The sequence below is a fragment of the Sturnira hondurensis genome, unplaced genomic scaffold (genome assembly GCF_014824575.4).
Source record: "Sturnira hondurensis isolate 20B ecotype Veracruz unplaced genomic scaffold, ASM1482457v3 Scaffold0010428, whole genome shotgun sequence".
Taxonomy (NCBI): domain Eukaryota; kingdom Metazoa; phylum Chordata; class Mammalia; order Chiroptera; family Phyllostomidae; genus Sturnira; species Sturnira hondurensis.
This window is the reverse complement of record NW_028083059.1, coordinates 2,858,332-2,879,190: the sequence shown is the minus strand read 5'-3', so window position 1 is coordinate 2,879,190 and position 20,859 is coordinate 2,858,332. Positions and strand designations below refer to the sequence as shown.

At 41.4% G+C, this 20,859-nt stretch overlaps 1 protein-coding gene across 1 annotated transcript in view; it reads left to right on the top strand.

Annotated features, from left to right (window-relative positions):
* Nucleotides 1–20,859, top strand: part of FLT1 (fms related receptor tyrosine kinase 1) — a 194,216-nt gene that overhangs the window by 48,196 nt on the left and 125,161 nt on the right. The window contains exons 4-10 of the mRNA XM_037058896.1: nt 2,481–2,605; nt 9,557–9,719; nt 9,824–9,960; nt 12,824–13,001; nt 13,976–14,093; nt 16,156–16,325; nt 16,746–16,905. Coding sequence (XP_036914791.1) covers nt 2,481–2,605; nt 9,557–9,719; nt 9,824–9,960; nt 12,824–13,001; nt 13,976–14,093; nt 16,156–16,325; nt 16,746–16,905 — 1,051 coding nt within the window. The remainder of the gene's footprint in view (nt 1–2,480; nt 2,606–9,556; nt 9,720–9,823; nt 9,961–12,823; nt 13,002–13,975; nt 14,094–16,155; nt 16,326–16,745; nt 16,906–20,859) is intronic.

Below are 20,859 nucleotides of genomic sequence, written 5' to 3'. Positions count from 1 at the left end.
CCATAGGTTCAAATTTCTCATAATAGTAAGAATAAGAGTAACAGCTAACACATATGTGTTACTGACTATCTACCAGGCACCATTCTAAGCACTTTGCATACGTTAACTCACATAAGTCTCGTTATAACACTTTGAAGAAGATTTTATGAGTGAGGCCCACAGGGCAAAATGATTCTCTCGAGGTCTCACAACTAGGAAGGGCAGAGCGAGGGGTCGGGCCAGACTGTAAAGCATGTGCTCTTAATCCCGGCGGTCTGCTGCCTCCCTCTGACTCTCCCTCCACCTCTGGGTGGCCCTGTCCCAAAGCTGCGGTCCAGCCCCGCCTCCTGCTGATCGTCCTCTGCTCAGAATTCCTCTGACTCTAGATAGTAGGACACACCATGTCCTTTCAGGGGAAAGGGTGAGTGGGGAAATCAGCCCCATCTCTGGAAAACAATTGCCCCCTACAACCCTTCCTGGGGGGAGCCCTCCCTCAAGAGAAGGCTGGAGATTGCTGCTGAGGGAGGAACTGGCCTCCAGGCCTGGCTCTGCTCACAACTCATTTCATCAGTTTACACCTCTGTTTTCTCCTCTATAAAACGATGACACTGGACAGCCCTTCATTTACTTATCGGCCCACTCATTCATTCACTTAATACGCTTTGAGGCAGTTTGTCCTCTATTTCCTCTCCTCTAGGAATTCATCATCCAATCAATATGCAGCCATAGAAGTGAGCTGCTAATTCAGTGTCAGTGCGTGGTCATGATGGCAGAATGCTGGGGGTGTTGTGAAAGCCCCGAAGCTGGGGCCGAGAAGGTATAAGGAGGGGGTGGCCTGCCAGGTTTCCCAGAGGGCAAGTGCAAATGATGTAGGCATGCAGGGACAAATGAGCTGCTCTGTGGTGATAGGGTATCTCAAGGGCCCTCTCTAGTGTGTTTCGAACCATCCTGCCCTCAGCAGGCTATAACAATGTCACCGTGGCACTTTTTTCTCTTTTGGTTTAAAACTACAGGAATTTGTTGTTTCACATTCTAGAAACTAGAAGTCTGAAATCAAGGTGTCAGCAGGAGCATGTTCCCCTGAAACCTGAAGGGGAGCATCCTTCCTGCCTCTTCAGAACTTCTGATGGGAACTGGCTCTGCTTGGCATTCCTGAACCTAAAGCTTCACATGGCATTCTTCCCTGTATGTCTGTCTTCAAATGGCCAACTTTTTGTTAGGACACCAGTCATATTGGACCAGGGGCCCGCCGTATGTAACCGAAGTAGTTATATAGGCAATACTCCTGTTCGTCCCAAATGAGGTCACATTCTGAAGTACTAGGGGTTAGGACTTAAAACTATCATTTTGGGAGGGAACATAGTTCAACACATAACAATCTCTGGAGCTACCATTGGGTCTAGGCAACCATTGTCTACTAACTGGTCTCGTTTCTCTGATTCATTCTCCACTCAGCATCCAAAGTGAGCTTCTTCCACTCCAGCAAGCAGGTGAGGAGGGCCTCATTAGTTCTTTCAGGTCCAGATGGAAAGAATTAACATAGGACTTCTTTTCATCTGGGCATCTTAGACTAGGAACATAGTAACTCCTGAGAGAGCACTGTCAATGGATTACTAAGGGCAAGGTCATGGTACATGTGAGGATGTTTCTAATAAGATCTGATGCTCATCCTTTTTCCCCAGAGGAACTAAAGTGAAGCTGAACAGGTGTCTTGACTCCTAATACCTCTGAGACTGGCCAAATGCCATCCCTTAAAGGGTGACGATTTAAAGACTTTCTGACCTCTTTGCATGCACTTTTTTCTAACAGAAAATACCAGCAAGTAGAGAACTGGTGCGTACTAAAGAAAAAGACCCACTACGCATGTAGAATCAACGCAGTATTCACAACAGCTTCTCCAGCCTCTCACCCACCCACTAAGTAGCTCAGACCTGCAAACTCATTGTTAGTCAGCAGGGAAAGGTTTAGAAAACCTTGAAGTCAAGCTTTGGTCATTCAAATGCTAATCCCCTTTCCAACCTGACACCTTCCCATCACCTCTCTCTGTGTCATCTGTGCTCCAAAGACATCTGATCCTTGTACCTTCCTTTGACTTCTTACAAAGGTTCTGGAGGGGCTTCCTGAGGCACTTAGCATAGCTGTGGTGAGAAGTTTATGCAGAATAGTGTCCTGTTTCTCTTGCTTGCATTTTTATGGCTTTTCCTCACAGTGGTCTAAACAACCCCCTCCCGCCTCATATCACAATTGCATACCAGGCCATCAAGGCAATCTAATGAAAGGCCAGCACCTGAAAAAGTAATTTCACTTATTAGAGAAGCATTCCTTTTCTGGGCAGAGCTACAGAGAGCCAGCTTCAAGAACAAAGATGTGAACTTGCAGGTTACCTTAGGGGGGTGATGTATTATGGTTGTGTCCATACTGCCTCGCCAGCTACCAGCTCTAGATGTATGCAGTATAATCACTTATATGTGTGTATATTTCTCCATTTTCTTCTCATTCAGATACAGGTAGACCTTTCTTAGAGATGCACAGTGAAATACCTGAAATGATATATATGACTGAAGGAAGGGGGCTCGTCATTCCCTGCCGAGTTACATCACCTAACATCACTGTCACTTTAAAGAAGGTAAAGTTGAGCGACGTTATTCTCAGAAGATTTTTACTGAAAATCAGCATAATGAATTTTTTGATCTTTTATATCTGTAGAATACTTCTTTTACAGACATTTGGGCTTTCTAGTGGGCTTTTAATAACATCCTTTTTAGTATAAAGCCTAAGGGCTAGAAGTTATACCCAGGAATGTATCTAAATGAATAAAATGACAATGTCTTAGGCATAGATCTATGTGAATAATGGAAGAACTAAAACCATGAAAGCTTTTGTATTTGCCACATACCCAAGTATTTGCAGGGGTGAGAAACAGCAGTTCTACCGCTTACACAAATTAGTGACTTGGCAGAGTGGTCAATCGGATTTTTGCTAAAGACAGAACTGCTCGGCGGTGGTTCTCCAAGCTCCTGTCTTTGGTGGAGTTGGAAGCTCCTAGTAACAAAAAGCTTTTCTCCTGCTGCACATCCAAACTTAACCTCTTAGAAGGGAAAAAGGGGAAAGAATGTTATAAATGAGATGTTTCTTCCTATTATGTTGTACATTGTGCATGAAGAGAAGGAAAAGATTTAGGGTAGAATTTAATAAAAACAAAAGCTAAACTGTACAGCCCTGCTAATTCACCAGCAGTGGGAGTTCAGGAGTATACTAAGACTAAGGATTGGATAAAAGCTCCTAAAATGAAAAACTACTGAGTCCTGAGAGCTCAGAGTTTTAAGAGGAAAAGTTAAGGCTGTCGTACCACATGGCAGCAATTCAGGAAGTGTGTGGTGCAGTGGTCGGGGTGGGGGGCTCAGTGGGAGCAGTTTAGAGTGATTTTCAGTAACACCTGTCTACCCTGAGTACCGAAATGTGATGTGGGTGTCTCCCTGTCTTATTCCTTTGCATTCACTCTTTTATGTGGTTAATTTAAGTGTTCAGTGCAGCCCATCAGAGACGCTTCTATTACATCTGTGTGTCATTGCCAGGAAATAGGAAATCCTTGTATGTCCCAGTGGAAACAGCAGAGGAGTCAGACTTCTTTCTACTCCACAGAGTGGAAGAAAAACCTGAGGTTCCCAGGGAGTAAGGGCCCATGTCCCGTCCACTCCTTCGGTGCTCCCGCCACCCTTCGGGCCCTGTCCAGTTTGCACGGGAGGAAGCCCACTGTGGTAGCCCAGGCTTCCCCACATGGCTTCTTACCACCCGACACTTACCTGCTGGGCAAACTGGCAACTTTCCTTGTTTTGGAGAGGGGAGCACTTATAGCAGTGCCCACCTCACATGCTAGTTAGGAAGTGAGGGGAGCTAGGGAAAGGACTAGAACAGTGCCTGGGGCAAGGAAGGCCTGAATCAAGGGTTAGTACTTTTATTACTTAATCTAGCAGTTTAATACTCACAGTTGATTATTATCAAGTCATGTTTTCAATAACATGGTGTTACTCCTCTCAGTCTGATACATTAATTGCTATATGATGGATATGAAACAAACCAGGGGGATATGAAACTTCTCTTTTTCAGGCAGGCCCCTTGCTTGTTTGCCCTAATGCAGATTCATTGCAAGGAACACTTCCAAACTCCCACGTGTAAACATTTTTTAAAGGTCTATGACAGAATGAGGGAGAGAGAGAAAGAGAGAGAATCAAGTTCTATTAGGGATTCTGGTTTGGCACATACATACTGAAAATACTCTAACCTGTAACATATAGGATGGATCGACATTAATAAAAGGTCTTTCCCTGAGTGGGGCTTATCTTCCAATTCGCTAGTGCCCCCTCTGCTTTGCCAATGTATGCTTCCTCAGAGCCGCGGCCAGTTGCAGACAGGCCTCCCTGTCAGTGCTTCTTCTCCGGTGCCGATCATCCAGCTGTTTATGATGCAGGTAGCCACTGCCACAGCTTCCGAGCCCTGTAGCCTTTCGCTGTTTGAGCTCTTGTCAGCCAGAAATAAAGTTACTTCTCGATGAAATCCTACTCAGAGTAGTTATGGATAGATTAGCATATGATAAACACTTTAGAGGAAATTTTACTGTTTTAAGCTGTGCTGTGGAAGTCCATCAGCAAACCTGTCTTTCATATTCAGCACATGCTTGTTTTCACATATTGTTTTTCTTTTTTTAAAAATATATTTTATTGATTATACCATTACAGTTGTTCTATTCCCCCCCCCTTCATTCCCCTCCACCCACACACTCCCTCCCCCACTATTCTCCCCCTCTTAGTTTATAACCATGTGTCTCAAGTTCTTTAGATTCTATATTTCCCCCACTATTCTTGCCCTCCCCCCTATCTATTTTCTACCTACCCTCTATGCTATTTTCTGTGCCTTCTCCCCCCTTCTCCTCCTCCCACTCCCCCTGTTGCTAACCCTCCATGTGTTCTTCATTTCTATGGTTCCACTCCTGATCTAGCTGTCCTCTTGGTTTGCTTTTGTTTTAGGTGTGGTTGTTAATAACTGTGAGTTTGCTGTCCTTTCACTGTTCATATTTTTTATCTTCTTTTTCTTAGATAAATCCCTTTAACATTTCATATAATAAGGGCTTGGTGATGATGAACTCCTCGAATTTGAACTTATCTGAGAAGCACTTTATCTGCCCTTCCATTCTAAATGAAAGCTTTGCTGGTTAGAGCAATCTTGGATACACGTCTTTGGATTTCATGACTTGGAATACTTCTTTCCAGCCCCTTCTTGCTTGTAAGGTCTCTTTTGAGAAATCCGCTGACAGTCTGATGGGTACTCCTTTGTAGGTGACTGTCCCCTTATCTCTTGCTGCTTCTAGTATTCTCTCCTTCATTTTAATCTTGGCTAGTGTAATTCTGATGTGCCTTGGTGTGTTCCTTCTTGGGTCCAACTTCTTTGGGACTCTCTGAGCTTCCTGGATTTCCTGGAAGTCTATTTCCTTTGCCAGACCGGGGAAGTTCTCCTTTATTATTTGTTCAAATAACTTTTCCACTCGTGGCTGTTTCTTTCCCCCTTCTGGTACCCCTATAATCCAGATGTTGGAACGTTTAAAGATGTCCTGGAGGTTTCTAAGCCTCTCCTCATTTTTTTGAATTCTCATTTCTTCATTCCTTTCTGGTCGGATGTTTTGTTCTTCCTTCTGGTCCATTCCATTGATTTGAGTCCCAGTTTCCTTTCCATCACTATTTGTTTCCTAGACATCTCCCTTCATTTCAATTAGTTTAGCCTTCATATGTTCCTCTAATTTGTGACTATAATCAACCAGTTCCGTGAGCATCCTGATAAACAGTGTCTTGAATTGTGCTTCTGAAAGGCTGGCAATCTCTTGGTCGCTTAGAGTTATAGGCTCTGGGACTTTGAGTTCTTCTTGTGCCATCTTTTGGGCTGTTTGTGCCTGTTACGTAGCAAGATCGGAGCCCTAGGTATTCACCAGAGCAGGGCAACTCAGTGGCTGGGTTGTGATGCCGTATGTGGGGGCGGGGTCAAAGAGGAGCAATGGCGTCCCGTCTGCCGCCTCCCGCCTCGGCCCCCACAGGTGGCCAGTGCCGCAGCTGCCACCGTCACCTGGGCCCGCGTGTTTCATCCCACTGCACGTGGGTGCACCACTGCTGTTAGCCCTCTACTGGGTTCGCCCCCTGGGGCCTGCGTGGTCCATCTCACTGTGCTCGAATGTGCGACCGAGGTCAGTCTGCCCCCCACCCTGACTGGGTCTGGGCTACTTGAGCGCCTAGGTCTGGGGATCTTTCCTGCCCGACTCAACTCTGCTGCTGGCTCTGCCCCTCTTACCGTCCCAGTCGAACGGTTAGTTGTTGTCAGACTTCCGTATAATTCAGTTTTCTGTTCTTTGGCTGTGTCTTTGTTCTCCAAACCTTTGTTGTATTCAAACTTGGTTGTGGGAGAAGGCACAGTGTTTCCACCTATGCCTCCATCTTGGCCTGTTTTTCTTTTTTTATGCTATTACAGTTTTCCCATTTTTCCCTTTTATCTCCCTCCACCATGTATCCCTCAGCCCTCCAGTATCTCCCCACCTTAGTTCATGTCCATGAGTTCTACATATAAGTTCTTTGAATTCTGTTTCCTATACCATTTTTTACCTCTCCCTGTGTATTTAATGCCTACCAATTTTGCTTCTTATTCCCTGTACCTTTTCCCCCCTTGTCCTCCTTCCCCCTCCCCACTGAAAACCCCCCATGTGATGTCCATTCTTCTGATTCTGTTCCTGTTCTACTTGTTTGCTTAGTTTTTGTTTTGGTTGTTTTTCTTTCTTTTATTTATTTTAGGTTCCTTTGTTGATAGTTATGAGTTTGTTGTCATTTTACTGTTCATATTTTTATAGTTCTTTTTTTAGATAAGTACCTTTAACTTTTCATATAATAATGGGTTGATGATGATGAACTCCTTTAACTTGACCTTCTCTGGGAAGCACTTTATCTGCCTTTCCATTCTAAATGATAGCTTTGCTGGATAGAGTAATCTTGGATGTAGCTCCTTGACTTTCATGACTTTGAATACTTCTTTCCAGCCCCTTTTTGCCCATAAGGTTTCTTTTGATAAATCAGCTAATAGCCTTATGGGCACTCCTTTGTACGTAACTCTGTCCTTCCCTCTTGCTGTTTTTAAGATTGTCTCTTTGTCCTTAATCTTGGGTAACTTATCGATGATGTGCCTTGGTGTGTTCCTTCTTGGGTCCAACTTCTTTGGGACTCTCTGGGCTCCCTGGACTTCATGAAAGTCTGTTTCCTTTGCCAGACTGGAGAACTTTTCCTTCATTATTTGTTCAAATAAGTTTTCAATTTCTTGCTGTTGTTCTTCTCTTTCTGGCACCTCTATGATTTAGATATTGTAACGTTTCTGGTTGTCCCAGAGATTCCTCAGCCTCTCTTCATTTTTTTGGATTCTTGTTTCTTCATTCTGTTCTGGTTGGATGTTTTTTTTTCCCCCCCTTTTGTTCCAAATCATTGCTTTGACTCCTGGTTTCCTTCCTGTCACTGTTGGTTCCCTGAATATTTTGCTTTATTTCATTTTGGGTATCTTTCATTTGTTCTTTCATTTTTCAACCAGGCTCAATCAGATCTGCACGCATTTTGATTACTGGGACTTTAAATTCTCCATCCGATAGTTTGGCTATATCCTCCTCACTTAGCTCTCTTTCTGAGGTTTAGCACTGTTCTTTCATTTTGGCCCTATTTCTTTGCTCTGGGCCCCTGATAAATTGTAAGGGGGAGGGGCCTTTGGTACAGGCAGGGCAAACTTCCTTGTTGCTCTGGGGCACTGCCTGTAGGGGAGGGTCCAGAGAGAGAACAGAGCACAGCTGGCCTGCTTGTCTCTAACATACATTTTAATGAATTCTTGTGAGACTGGAAGTTTCCCCTACAACAGCAACCACCGTAATCTACCTGTTTCCATATATTTTTTAAGCACCATGATTTCAATCCCTGACTTAAATTTTTCTGAATTTTCCCCTTAATAGTTTGCACTAAGTTAGAAGAAAAAGTTCTTTTTCCTCACTGAATGCAAAGCATTCCTAAGTTTACAGGTAGAATCCTGATTTTGTGAAACATGAAGTACACCCTTCAGTCTCTTTGAGTTTTTTGTGAACAGGGCATAATTTATTACAACCTGAGTAACACTCAGATAACCTAGTCGCATACCCATTTACACATAGTCACTGGGAGAGAGGCACTGGTGACTTCTGTAATAGAAATTCGGCCCCAGGACCACAAATGCCAACCAGATTAGCTTCTCCAACAAATAATGTAAACAAATGATAAATGGATAGAGTGATGTCAGGTGTACTTTTTTTTAAAGATTTTATTTATTTAACTTTAGAGGGGAAGAGAAGGAGAGAAACATCAACGTGTGGATGCCTCTCATGCATCCCCTGCTGGGAACTGGCCTGCAACCCAGGCATGTGCCCTGACTGGGAATCGAACCACAATCACCTAGTTCGCAGGCCCGTGCTCAATCCACTGAGCTATGCCAGCCAGGGCTAGGTGTACTTTTAAAAAATATATAGAAAAGATTTTAAACTTTTTCATGCAGTTTGGCCTTTCCTTTATGGTCTCTGATGGTAAAGTAATCTGATTTGTTTCCTTTTCCAAGTTGGGACAAACACTAGTGGCAGTGGGTAGGTCGTGTGTCTGAACCTGGGCTGGCAGCCTGGCATCTGGGGGGTTTGTCCTGGCCCCTCTGGGCAGCAGTGACCCTTTATAATGTCCAGTTCCAAGGGACTGTTTACATTGTGGTCTTCAAAAGTTAAGTCCTTGACGATTAGAGGAAGGCACAAGGGGAGAGTCACATCCTAGATTCTTTTCTTCTGTTTGGACTTACTGCGCTTGGGAATACTTTGAAGAGTTGGAGAGCACTCCACCACACCAGTGCCTTTGCTCTCTGCATCTGTTGGCAGCTGTCTTCACTGCTGGCAGCCTCGGCTTCAGTGTCCGGGGTGGGAGGGTGCTCCCCTCCAGAGGCAGTTGGTACCCTCAGTCTTCTCAGAATGACAACCCAGAGAATGCTCCGAATCTTGGAGGACCTGGAATGATTTCTCTTCCTTTTAAGATTGCCACCTCTTTTGTGAATCATGCAAAATAGGAAGACAAGTTACAGTGTGTTAACAGCTCCAGATAAAGACATTTGTGAGGATAGCCTGGCAGCCCCTGAGGAAAAATACTAATTTTCTGTTTCTCTATTGAGTATCAGGCCATCAGACCAGTTTATTACAAAGGTCCCCAGAGGCCAAAGAGACACAGGCTCCCACTAGAGAAGTCTGACATGACAACTAGGTTCATCCTAGGTGGGGACAAATTGTTGTTAAGGCCGATAGTCAATTATCATGATTACTCTAATTTATCATAAGAAATGTATATCTTGCTACATGCAAAGAACACTGAAGAGCCACTTATAACAAACCAGATCTTTTTACCTGTGCTATTTTTATTTTAGATGGGAATTACGTTTTCACAAACTATTAGTGAAACTAATTGCCACAGTGTTAATGTGATTTTGTTAAAGCGTGTTTCTTCTGTTTCAGTTTCCATTTGATACTCTAATCCCTGATGGAAAAAGAATAACTTGGGACAGCAGGAAGGGCTTTATAATCGCAAATGCAACATACAAAGAAATAGGGCTTCTGACCTGCGAAACAACAGTTGGCGGCCATTTGTACAAGACAAACTATCTCACATATCGACAAAGTAAGTGACATTCCAAAGGCACGAACAGAAACCAAAATGCTCAAGGGTCTAACCTGATTAGCGAAACCATAATTTAAAAAAAATATTATTTCTTATGCTTGTAGCCCATGTAATCTTTGATGTCCAAATGAGCACACCAAGCCCCGTCAAGTTACTTAGAGGTCATACACTCACCCTCAACTGCACCGCCACCACTGCCTTGAATACAAGAGTTCACATGACCTGGAGTTACCCTGGTAAAGTGAGTGACCCGTTTTTCTATTTCTTCTGTAAGATAGTAAGTATTTCTACTTAGTAACGAAACAGCACTGTGTTTTTGCAGTGGGAAAAATCAGAATGTTCTGACTTCCATGGCAGTTTGAGTCAATGAAGAAGCTTTGGGTTTGGTGTGGATGCTCTCCTTGCTTAGCATTTCATGAGTCTGATGTACACAGATATGGTCTTTTGATGTCTGGAGGTTTCATTTTGAAGTATATAGACTGGTATTTCCATTGCATAATCCTGGGTGGAAGAAGGGATTGTTTCACCCTTGGAAACCGTTCTCCAGGATTTAGAGACGAGAGAAATTTATCACTAATGCCAGGCAGGGACTATCTTTTGTAACAGCAACAACAAAAAGTTGTTGTCAGCGCATTAATTTGAGATACTGGCAGACAGTCAGGCACCTGATTGGAGCATGTTTGGAAAAGATAATACAACCCAGCCATCCAGTGTTTCATTTGTTAAGTGACAAAGGAGCATTTCTTCCTTCAGAAAAATAAGAAGAATGAAGACTGACTTGGGTTCCCCTATACATATTAAACGCCCTTGCAAACAATAATTATTTTAAAGCTGTGTAGATGGGGAACCTATGATAAACTGTTTGGAAATGTTTGACAGTGCACCCCCCCCCCNTTAGAGACGAGAGAAATTTATCACTAATGCCAGGCAGGGACTATCTTTTGTAACAGCAACAACAAAAAGTTGTTGTCAGCGCATTAATTTGAGATACTGGCAGACAGTCAGGCACCTGATTGGAGCATGTTTGGAAAAGATAATACAACCCAGCCATCCAGCGTTTCATTTGTTAAGTGACAAAGGAGCATTTCTGTCCTTCAGAAAAATAAGAAGAATGAAGACTGACTTGGGTTCCCCTATACATATTAAACGTCCTTGCAAACAATAATTATTTTAAAGCTGTGTAGATGGGGAACCTATGATAAACTGTTTGGAAATGTTTGACAGTGCACCCCCCCCCTTTTCTTGTGTGTCAGTATGATTTATGTGACACATCCAAGTACAGTCATCTGTTATGTCATTCCAATTACCCAGTCACCAAGTTCACTTATGATTAAATTATGTAGGAAAGTTTCATGCATGAGCCCCAAGCTATTGTTTTTTCATCAACATTTCTTGCCATGAAAATTGAATAACTTGGCAATGAGAAGGTGTAACAGGTGCCCTGTGGGACACATTAAGGACTCGTTAGTCAAAGTACTTTCTAGAAAGTGGTATTGTTTCATTTAAATAGAAATGCTATGACTTGTGGCAATATTTTCTGGATTTTGATAGAAATGAAATATTCCCAATCAATAACTATTTTCAATAAGTACCAAGAGGGAAGGAACTTTCGTCTTGTTAATGTTGCTACTCTACGAAAGAGTGTGATAATACATCTACTGAAAGCCAATAACCTTCTAACATGTCACTGTCCAATAGAACTTTCTGTGACAGGAATATTCTATATCACTGCTGTCCAATACAGTAACCCTCCAGCCACATGGGGCTAATGAGCACTCAGAATGTGGCTAGTGTGACTGAGGAAGTGAACTTTAACTTTGGTCACTTTTAATTTAAAGAGCCACATGTGGCTGGTGGCTATAGTTCTGGACAACTCAGTGCTAAAGCACAAGATCAGTTGTTTTCCAAGGTAGAAACAATATCAGTGTTACTCAAACTTGGAAAGGAAAGCATTCTTAAAGGGAGGAGGGGAGGTAACATGTCTCTTAGTTGCTGAAAGTCCCTCAGTCTGTTATTTTAAGGGACTGAATGTCTGATTTTTGATGGTAGATACTGACATTTTTCCCTTTGGTTACTGCTGAGAAAGAAGAAAATGTCCTAAACATGTGTCTGTCCCAGCAAGGCAACCAAAGGACAGGTGGGTAGAGGTTATTAAACATGGTGCAGAGGAGAGAAGTTCCAGACTCAAAGTTCTGGACAGTTTCCAAAGTCTTTTATTCCATGCCTCCTCATGAGTAAGAATGGACAGAAGGAAATAACATACTATGTGCTATAAAAGATAATGCTTAAAAATAAAAAAAGAGGAAGGGACAATGAAAAGAAAAGGCAATGTGAGCTCATCTCAAAACCGGGAGTGGTCACTGTGGCCAGCTTATAGGGCAGACTCTGGAGGCCTGCTCCAGGTCTTCCCAGAAGCAAACACAAGACAGCACCCCCAAGGTGGTGGCTAACCACATCGACGGCTTTGCATGTCCCCAGATTCATTTAGTGTGATTTAGCAGAAATTGGCAAGCATGGCTCAAATGGTGAAATAATGAAACTGGGAGTGTTATACCTTAGTAGGTGTGGCCAGGACTCACTACCATTTCCTTCAATTCAAGTAAGGAAGCAGAAGAAAACTCACATGGTGATTTAGTAAGAGAAATACTATCATTAAGCTGGACGTTAAAGAGGAATTTTGCCTGCATTTGTGTGTGAGATGTGTGCCTAGAAAACATGTTACTATTTAGAGAAGTGTATGTGCTAGAGAGAAGACTCTAGATGTCTACCCCAAAGACTAGTTCTCGCCTACTCTGGGTGGTGTCTCTGACGACTTCAGTGTCCATATGTAAAAGGACAAAAATCCTGCCAAGCCGACTGGGTAGTGGGGAGAACTGGCTTAGGCAATGTGTGTGAAAGTCCATCCGAAGAAGAGGAAGCACTCAAAAACACCACCATGGCACCTATTTGAAATATCCAGACAGAGGTATAATTTTCAAACCTCTTGCTCCAGGTGGGTTTGCTTCTCAGCATCAAATGTTGATCTCAGTAACAATCCATGAAGTGCTATCACTTTAATTGTGAACAATTACTACCTCTACATTTTTCACACATTTTCTTTCTAGAAAAATAAGAGTGCCTCTATAAGGCAACGATTTGACCACAGCAATTCCCATGCCAATAATATATTCTACAGCATTCTGACTATTAACCAAGTGCAGAGCAAAGACAAAGGCATTTACACCTGTAAAGTGAAGAGTGGCCCATCCTTCAAATCTGTGAACACCTCAGTGCGTGTACATGGTAAGCAATTCGAGCTGTTTCATAGTCACTGTGGTCTTGGGGAGGGTGGGGGGTGTTCAGTAAACCAAGTAAACTTTCTTTTGGCCAAAGGAACACTGCATGAATGAAGGCAATGTTGTCCCTTTTCATCCCCTGCCAAAAAGCAAATCACATTAAGTGCTCTTTAAGTTGAATACTTAAGAATTGAACAGAGAATCTTTTCCTTACAAATTTATTGTGGTTAATAATAACTCAGGTTGTATTAAAATCTATATGAAGTTCTTTATTTAGTGTTCCTTATTAAAAAAATAGAAAAATAGGATCATTTTTACCCTTATTTTTAAGGGAATGTTTCTAAGGTAGTACGCTGATTTAGAGAAATAAAAATTGGCTGTGATAAATTACTTGGAGTTGATGCTCTTTTATCACCGGTTTTACTTTTGTAAAATCCTAATATTGGTGCTTAATTCCAAAAGGCAAATTCTGTTATGAAAATACTTAACCCTCTTTAGAAGCCTCAAAAACCTTACTTACTCCTTTTCACTGTTGAAAAGGAACACAGCGCGAGGAGCAAAAACCAGGGAACAATTCTATCGATGCCTTTGAGACTGTTTTGATGTTCTCCAGTTGGTTTTTATATCAAGTCAGTTGTTTTGGGGTGCCCAGAGCAACTTTCTTTCATCACACTCATTTAGCCTGAGAGATTTTTAAGAAGTCTCTTTCTACTTTTTTGTTATCGTGATGCAGACACGGTGTTTCGGTCTCTGTTGGCCCACACTGCTTCTGCGATTCTGGAACTTGCAGCCATTTGATTTAAAGGTTTTTCACCAGTTAGGGCACTTTGAAATTATTTTACTCATTCATCACTATTTGGACTCATTGATAATTCAGCTCTGTTTATTTATTTATTGGTTGCACCCTCCTTTAATGACAGGGTGAGTTGTGGTTTTGTTTTTGTTTTTGTTTTAATACATCCATCACTTCTCCTTTCCAAGACAAAGCGTTCATCACTGTGAATCATCGAAAACAGCAGGTGCTTGAAACTGTAGCTGGCAAGAAATCGTTCCGGCTATCTATGCGAGTGAAGGCATTTCCCCCACCGGAAGTGGCATGGTAGGATCAAAATTATTTTCCTATCCTTTCATGATAAGCTTTGTAAACCTGAAGGTGCAGGAGGTCACTGGCTTGAATTCTGAAGATAATCAAGATAAGTTCTCAGATGGGAGTGGAGAGCTAAGAACCGCACTGAGTCTGGGCTGGGGGTGGATTGGACAGGACAGGCCGCAGGGAGGGGCAGCAAGCACTGTGTCGGGGTGGAGTGGGGACTAGGGTGTTTGAGTGCTCATTGCAGTCTAGTCATTCATGCACTCCCACGAAATTTCTGCATCTCTAAACCTTCCTATGACCTCAGCATCCTCTGAATGGAACATGTTGGGCAATGACTAGGAAGCCTCCTGAACAAATAACATGCTCTATTAACCCTGAAGAAGTGGCCCTTGTGACGAGGATAGTAATTCTTCTATCATCTGAAAATAATTCTTTTATATACAACTGGGATGAAAGTTCCAGTCTTGTTGTAAAATTAAACAAACATTAATAAACACAAGACTTAATTCAGTTGCAGGGATGGACAAATGCACCTACTTGAACTAATTATGTGTTTGTCTTGGCTCAAAATTTACATATTCAGTAACCCCTTAAGTGTTTTTTTTTGTGCTTGCACAACACCTGATGTGAAACAATGTAATCCGTTTATAATCTGCAGTCATTTTTAAAGTGCTTTTGAATGCCAGTATCCTTGGCTCTAACTATTACATTTTAAACAAAGAGTTTAGTACAAAGCTGATTAGGAAAACAACCCATGCAATATAGAAGTGGTGCCATTTTAGAATCTCCTCAACCAGAGCTTACTTTGCTTTCACTGTCATATGAGCCTTGTGCTTGCTTTTCCTCAAATAGTTAATAGGTAATTAAAGAGAAAATTAAATTTATGCTAGGCCCCTTCATGCCATTGCAGTACAAGAGAGATTTTCAGGGGAATTTCATAATCGGCGTACGTTATTCCTGAACAGGCATTTAATCTTTCTGAGAGGTATGTTCCCTCTTTCGGAGTCTGAGAGTAACCCCATCCGTTCAACAGCACTGATTTCTGTAGTCACTAAGTAGCAAGACCTAAAATAAAACTAAATACTAATCCATCTTTAAAAGTACTGACTTGTCATTTAAATGCTTTGGAACTGAGACCCCTCAGTAATGGGAATTTGGCTGCCGGATGGTGTGGTGCATGCATGCATATGCAGTAATACCACTTTCAATATTACATACCTTTATACAGAACACAGTAAACTCCTAACAGAGTATAAATTACTCATTTCAAAAACTGTGCAGTATAATGAAATTTTACTATTTTAAAGTCAAAAGAGATCTTTGAAACACTTTATAGAAAACTTGGAGAAACTGAGGCTCCCATGGACAAGTCAGGTGCACGGCGTGCAGCGGCCAAGCCAGGCCCAGCGCTCAGACCTCCTGATCGAATCTCAGTACTGAAAGCAGCTACATGATATCTAGGCATTATTTCTATATTTGCGGTTCAAAACATTTTTTTAAGTTTATACCTTTTGTTTGTGAGTTTTGTGCTTTAACTATTCTTCCTTGGGAAAAATCTTGGTAATCTTGATTTCACTCATTTTTGAACGGGACAACTGCTGTGACCATTTATATAGCTAATAAGAACTCCACATGAGATCACAATAGGAAAGTCTATTTTTACTTTTATCTGGAGAAGTGATCTAGTTGATCTGACTTACAATGGCCCTTCTATTGCTGGTGAAGCCTCATGGAAAACTCTGGAAAACATCTAGGAGGGAATCAGCCAGTGCCTCTGGGTCACTGCTTACGTCACAGTAGTGACCGGAACACCCAAGGGTACATGGAGCCATCCCCTCTCTGTCTCCCTTCAGCTCACTCCTTTTTGCCAAGATATATAAAGCACACCACAGTCTAAAAATCACACCTGGCTTTACTGAGAAGTTAGAGTCTAAGTTTTTGTAAATGAATGCTGAGGATCCAAGGCTTAAAAGGCATAAACTTGAGCTCATGAACATAAGTGGCAACGTCAAAATGATGTCTGAGAGGCAGTGTGAAGTGACTTTACTGATCATGTGCTTAACCACAGGCTAAAAGATGGGTTACCTGTAATGGAAAAATCGGCTCGCTATTTGGTTCGTGGCTATTCATTAATTATTAAAGATGTGGCTGCCGAAGATGCAGGAAAATACACAATTTTGCTGAGCATAAAGCAGTCTAATGTGGTTAAAAACCTTACGGCCACTCTACTCGTAAATGGTAAGTTTACTGTTTAGGCTTTTTCCTGATTCTGGTATAGGTAAAAATAATGAAAATTTTTAAATCAGAAATCAGTATAACAATATCAAAGAAAACAATTTGTAAATAGTTATTTTAAAAACCAATTATGTCCCATCATAAGTATTTCATGTCTACTTGTTATCTTTCATAAATGACGTAGCCTTGTATCATTATAATTATACCTGCCATAGGATCAATTTTTAATGTTCTCCAAACATTTCTACTTTTAAAAAAGTTGGCATTATAATGACAGGTATGAGCGCTTATTTGTTTTTTGTTCATGGGTGTGTTTCCCTAACATCAGAACCAGTGATAATGTGGTCCTTACTGCTGTGGCCCAGGAGCCCAAGTCATTAGAACAGCTCTTGACTTCTGTCCTGTTCTTCATCTTCTTTCCAGTGAAACCCCAGATTTACGAGAAAGCTGTGTCATCATTTCCAGAACCAATTCTCTACCCACTGGGCAGCAGACAAATCCTGACTTGTACCATTTACGGTATTCCTCAACCTACAATCAAGTGGTTCTGGCATCCCTGTAACCATAACCATTCGAAAGCAAGGTAGGGACAGGCAGTTTCTTGAATAACTTTCAAATACCTTTTGTTACCTGGTCTCAAGATTCTATAATGAACACCAATGGGAGTTGGCAGGTGGGGGGGTGCAGTGTGTTGTGGGCAAAGACTTTGCCTGCCTTAGGAAGAGGTAGGCAATATCTATTCTTCCCTACTCACTTCTGATTGATTTCTGGAGTTGATAGCTTTAGGAGCACAGGGACAGAATTAAGGTCACCCTGTGAGCCATCATTTAGAACTCAGGTTGAACTCCAGTCTCTGGGTTTCCAGTTAAGCACCCCCAGGCTTTGGCTGTACCACTGGTATTCCCCTTTCTCATCTTCTAAACATTGGATATGGTATGAAATCTTCCCAGATGAACACAGATGATTATGGGGCTTTTAGGAGCTTTGTTCGTACTCCTCAATCTGTCTAAAAGGCTCTTCTGCCCATTTTCTATTTCCTGAGAAGTCCTTCTTTATCCTCCAAGGCTCTGCTCTTGTGTCACATTCTCTGAAGCTTCCCGACTGCCGCACTCTGACCCCCTCTCTTTCCCCAGTTGACACCACATGGTGTCGGGCACATAGCAGACGCTCACTGTGTACTGGCAAGATGGATCCATCCCCACCCTCTGTTAACGGTGCAGTGTTTCCTTGCATTCTGTTGATGACCGAGTCCTGTTTGCTTTTTCCCATTTCTGTCTCGTTTGAAGGAATGGTATGCATGTTAATGGAAGCTAATTTGACAAATAGGACTAGAATTTGTAGGTAAAACAATATTATTGAGTTGCCCAGGAATTGTCATTATGCCAAATATTTGCTCTATTGCTTTTAACTCCACTTGCAGAATGTTTAGGAGAATTTCTCTTTTAAAAAATTTAGGTTGATAAAAAGTAAACAAGATATAACTCTAGCATAAATGGATAGAAGTGGTTACTTGGTTTTCTAGCTTCATCCTTCAATTTTAGCTCTTCCTTATTTTGTGTTTAAAGTATACTGTTCTGACATTGAAAGTTACTGGTGAGTTATGGAATTTCTGAGAAGTAGCTGTTTTCATACACATCTGATTTCTCATCTGAAATATGGAGAACTTATAAACCTTGAATAACTTGTTTGCCACTTGGATATTTAACTCAAAAGAAAGTGAAATATATGAGATTTTCTATTATTTTGCTAATTTGGAGGCAGGCATCCATACTTATAGACTCATCCCTTTTTTAATAATAATGAGTATTTTCTTTTTAAAAGATTTTATTTAATTTTAGACAGGTGAAGGGAGGGAGAAAGAAGAAGAGAAGCATCAATGTGTGATTGCCTCTTGTGTGCCCCCTACTGGGGACCTGGCCCAAGACCCAGGCATGTGCCCTAACTGGGAATTGAACTGGCAACTCTTTGGTTTGCAGGCCAGCACTCAGTGGACTGAGCCACACAAGCCAGGGATAGACTCATCACTTTAAAGCCTAGATATTTGTGCTACCCTAACATATAAATAAAAACAACTAAATAATTTAAGCTATTAAATTTGGGTAAAGGTTTAGAGTTCAACTTTTATGGAATAACATAGCCTTCTATAGATAGTTTAAATTTTTGTTTTGATAATAGGAAATCTAAAAATTTGGTTCTATTCAGGATTAGAACTAGTAATTATGTTAGAAAATAACAATTATGAGTAATGGAATATTATATTATAAAGTTAGGTTTAAATAATGCTAATAAAATATAATTTAGGGAATGAGGCCTACAAAAATGAAACTTTGGACACTTTAGCTCTCTTATCCAATTTCTTTGTGGGATATGGAACCCTTCTCCCATGTTATGGAATAATGTTGCCAAGGCACAAAAAGATGTCTTATTCCTCTTGGAATTCTCTCAAGCAGTGTCTTAAATTTTCAGTGTTTGTTGACCATTTGATTTGTCCTTGGTTAAAGGCATTCTTTTTTTTTGCCAATCACAAGACATGCTTCACTTAAAAGAATATGTTGTTGCTTGAAATTATCTGTTGAAAACGCTCGTGTGTATACAATGTTCTCATTTCTTTTAGCCAGTAGACTGATGAAATAGCTTACCTGTGTCAGGCCCAGAGGTGGTGCTTGGTGATTAAGTAGTATATTAACTCAGAAGCATTTCAGAAAGATATATGGGACCTTTGTGCACTAGCAAACAAATGGAATGACTCTATTTCACCCTGTCAGAGAGAGAAAAGCTACAATTTACAGATCAATAAACCTCTCTTTAATTACTAAAATCTTAAAAATATGTCTATATAAATATATTTTATATACTTATATTAACACTTAGATTGCATTGTAAACACAAATTTTAGTAACATTTGAATAAAGGGATGTTCTATTGCCTACATTTTTTAAATCTTATTTTGAGTTAGATAGTAACATATTTGCATAGTGGATACCACTATGCAAATATGTTACTATCTAACTCAAAATAAGATTTGGGGTTCTCATCAAAAACGATTTGGGGATTAATGTAACAGCAGGCCCTCAAATAGTTGTTTCATTCAATGTTGTTTTATCATAAAATTGATGAGGGGGAAAAAAAACTCATTCCCAGCCAGTGTCTGTGTGGAGTTTGCCTGTTCTCCCCACATCTGCGTGGGTTTTCTCTGGGTCCTCCAGTTCCCTCCCACTTCCCAAAGAACTTGTCAATTTTGACGCTTTTTAGTGCTTCTGCTATTTTTTTGCTTCACCTTTCCACACCAACAAAATGTTTCCTTTTGAGGACTTTTTTCATCAGAGCAAACAAAATGTCACTTAGGGTGAGACCCGGTGCATAGGGAGGGTGGGGCACCGGGGTCATGCTGGTTTTGATCAAGAACTGCTGACCCCCGGCGCAGTGTGGGCAGGTGCGCTTGTAAGTCACCCATCGTGAAATAGGCAAATGCACTGAAAGTCTTCAAAAAAATTCACAGAAGCTGAACACAGTCCCTCACAACAATGTCAGCTGGTACACTGATACAGGTGGGTTCCTAGAACACTCACCTACTGGAGGAAGCCTGTACTACAAGGGGCTTACCCTCCAATAGATAATTCTGGGTTTATTTTCGGTCCTCCCTCATAGAATGGTAGTAAGAGCCATATGCGGAAGTCTGTATTCTGGGGTACAGAACTGTCTCTGTAATTATAATGTCAATAATGACCCATCGAGGAAAGAATGCAGCCATTCCTTAACCAGTAATGTTAATCCGTATTTTCTTCAAGGCCAAACTGGCCTACCTTTGACACACATATGAAGACACCGCCATTCTTTTCCTAGTTAGCCTCCACATCTTGCTTGCTTTATTTGCTCTTTTGCCAAGGAACCCCTTCAGAATACAAAAAAAAAAAAGTCATTGGAATCTTAATTCAAGGGGTGTGGCAAGGGGGTAGAATATTCTTTCTTGACTTTCTTAGCTAAAATGGTGGATTTTCTAAGGAAAACCTAACAGCCAGCCATGGAATCTCAAGGTATTGCTTCCAAAACTCTAAAGTAGGCCATACCTGGAGTCTCACATAATTACATACTTTAGAAGTTTAACAGAACGTAATATTCCCTGACACACAACTTAATGTCCCATCTCTGAAATGCCCTGGCTATAGAGTCCTGTGAGGAGTCTAGAGAAAGCTCACCACTCACTCCGGGACTAAGTGTGGCTTGCTGGAGTTTTGGGGGGTTGGAGGAGTTGGGGGTGGCCTACAAAATAGGGGGAGGAAGAGGCATCTAGAAACTATGAGATTAGGCCTTGCCTAATTGCATTTCTCTATTGTTTACATCAGCAAAGTGGCAATGAAAGGAAGGCCGGAGTCATTAGGGATGTGTTGGGGGAAGATCATTTGGGAGAAAAATAGTTTTGTGCACCAGTTGGGTATATAAAATTAACAGGACAAAGACAAAACAATTGTTCATAGTAGTTCATTAGAAATGTACTTAAGGACCCGAATTTAATGGAGTGCCAGCATGAATGGCTATT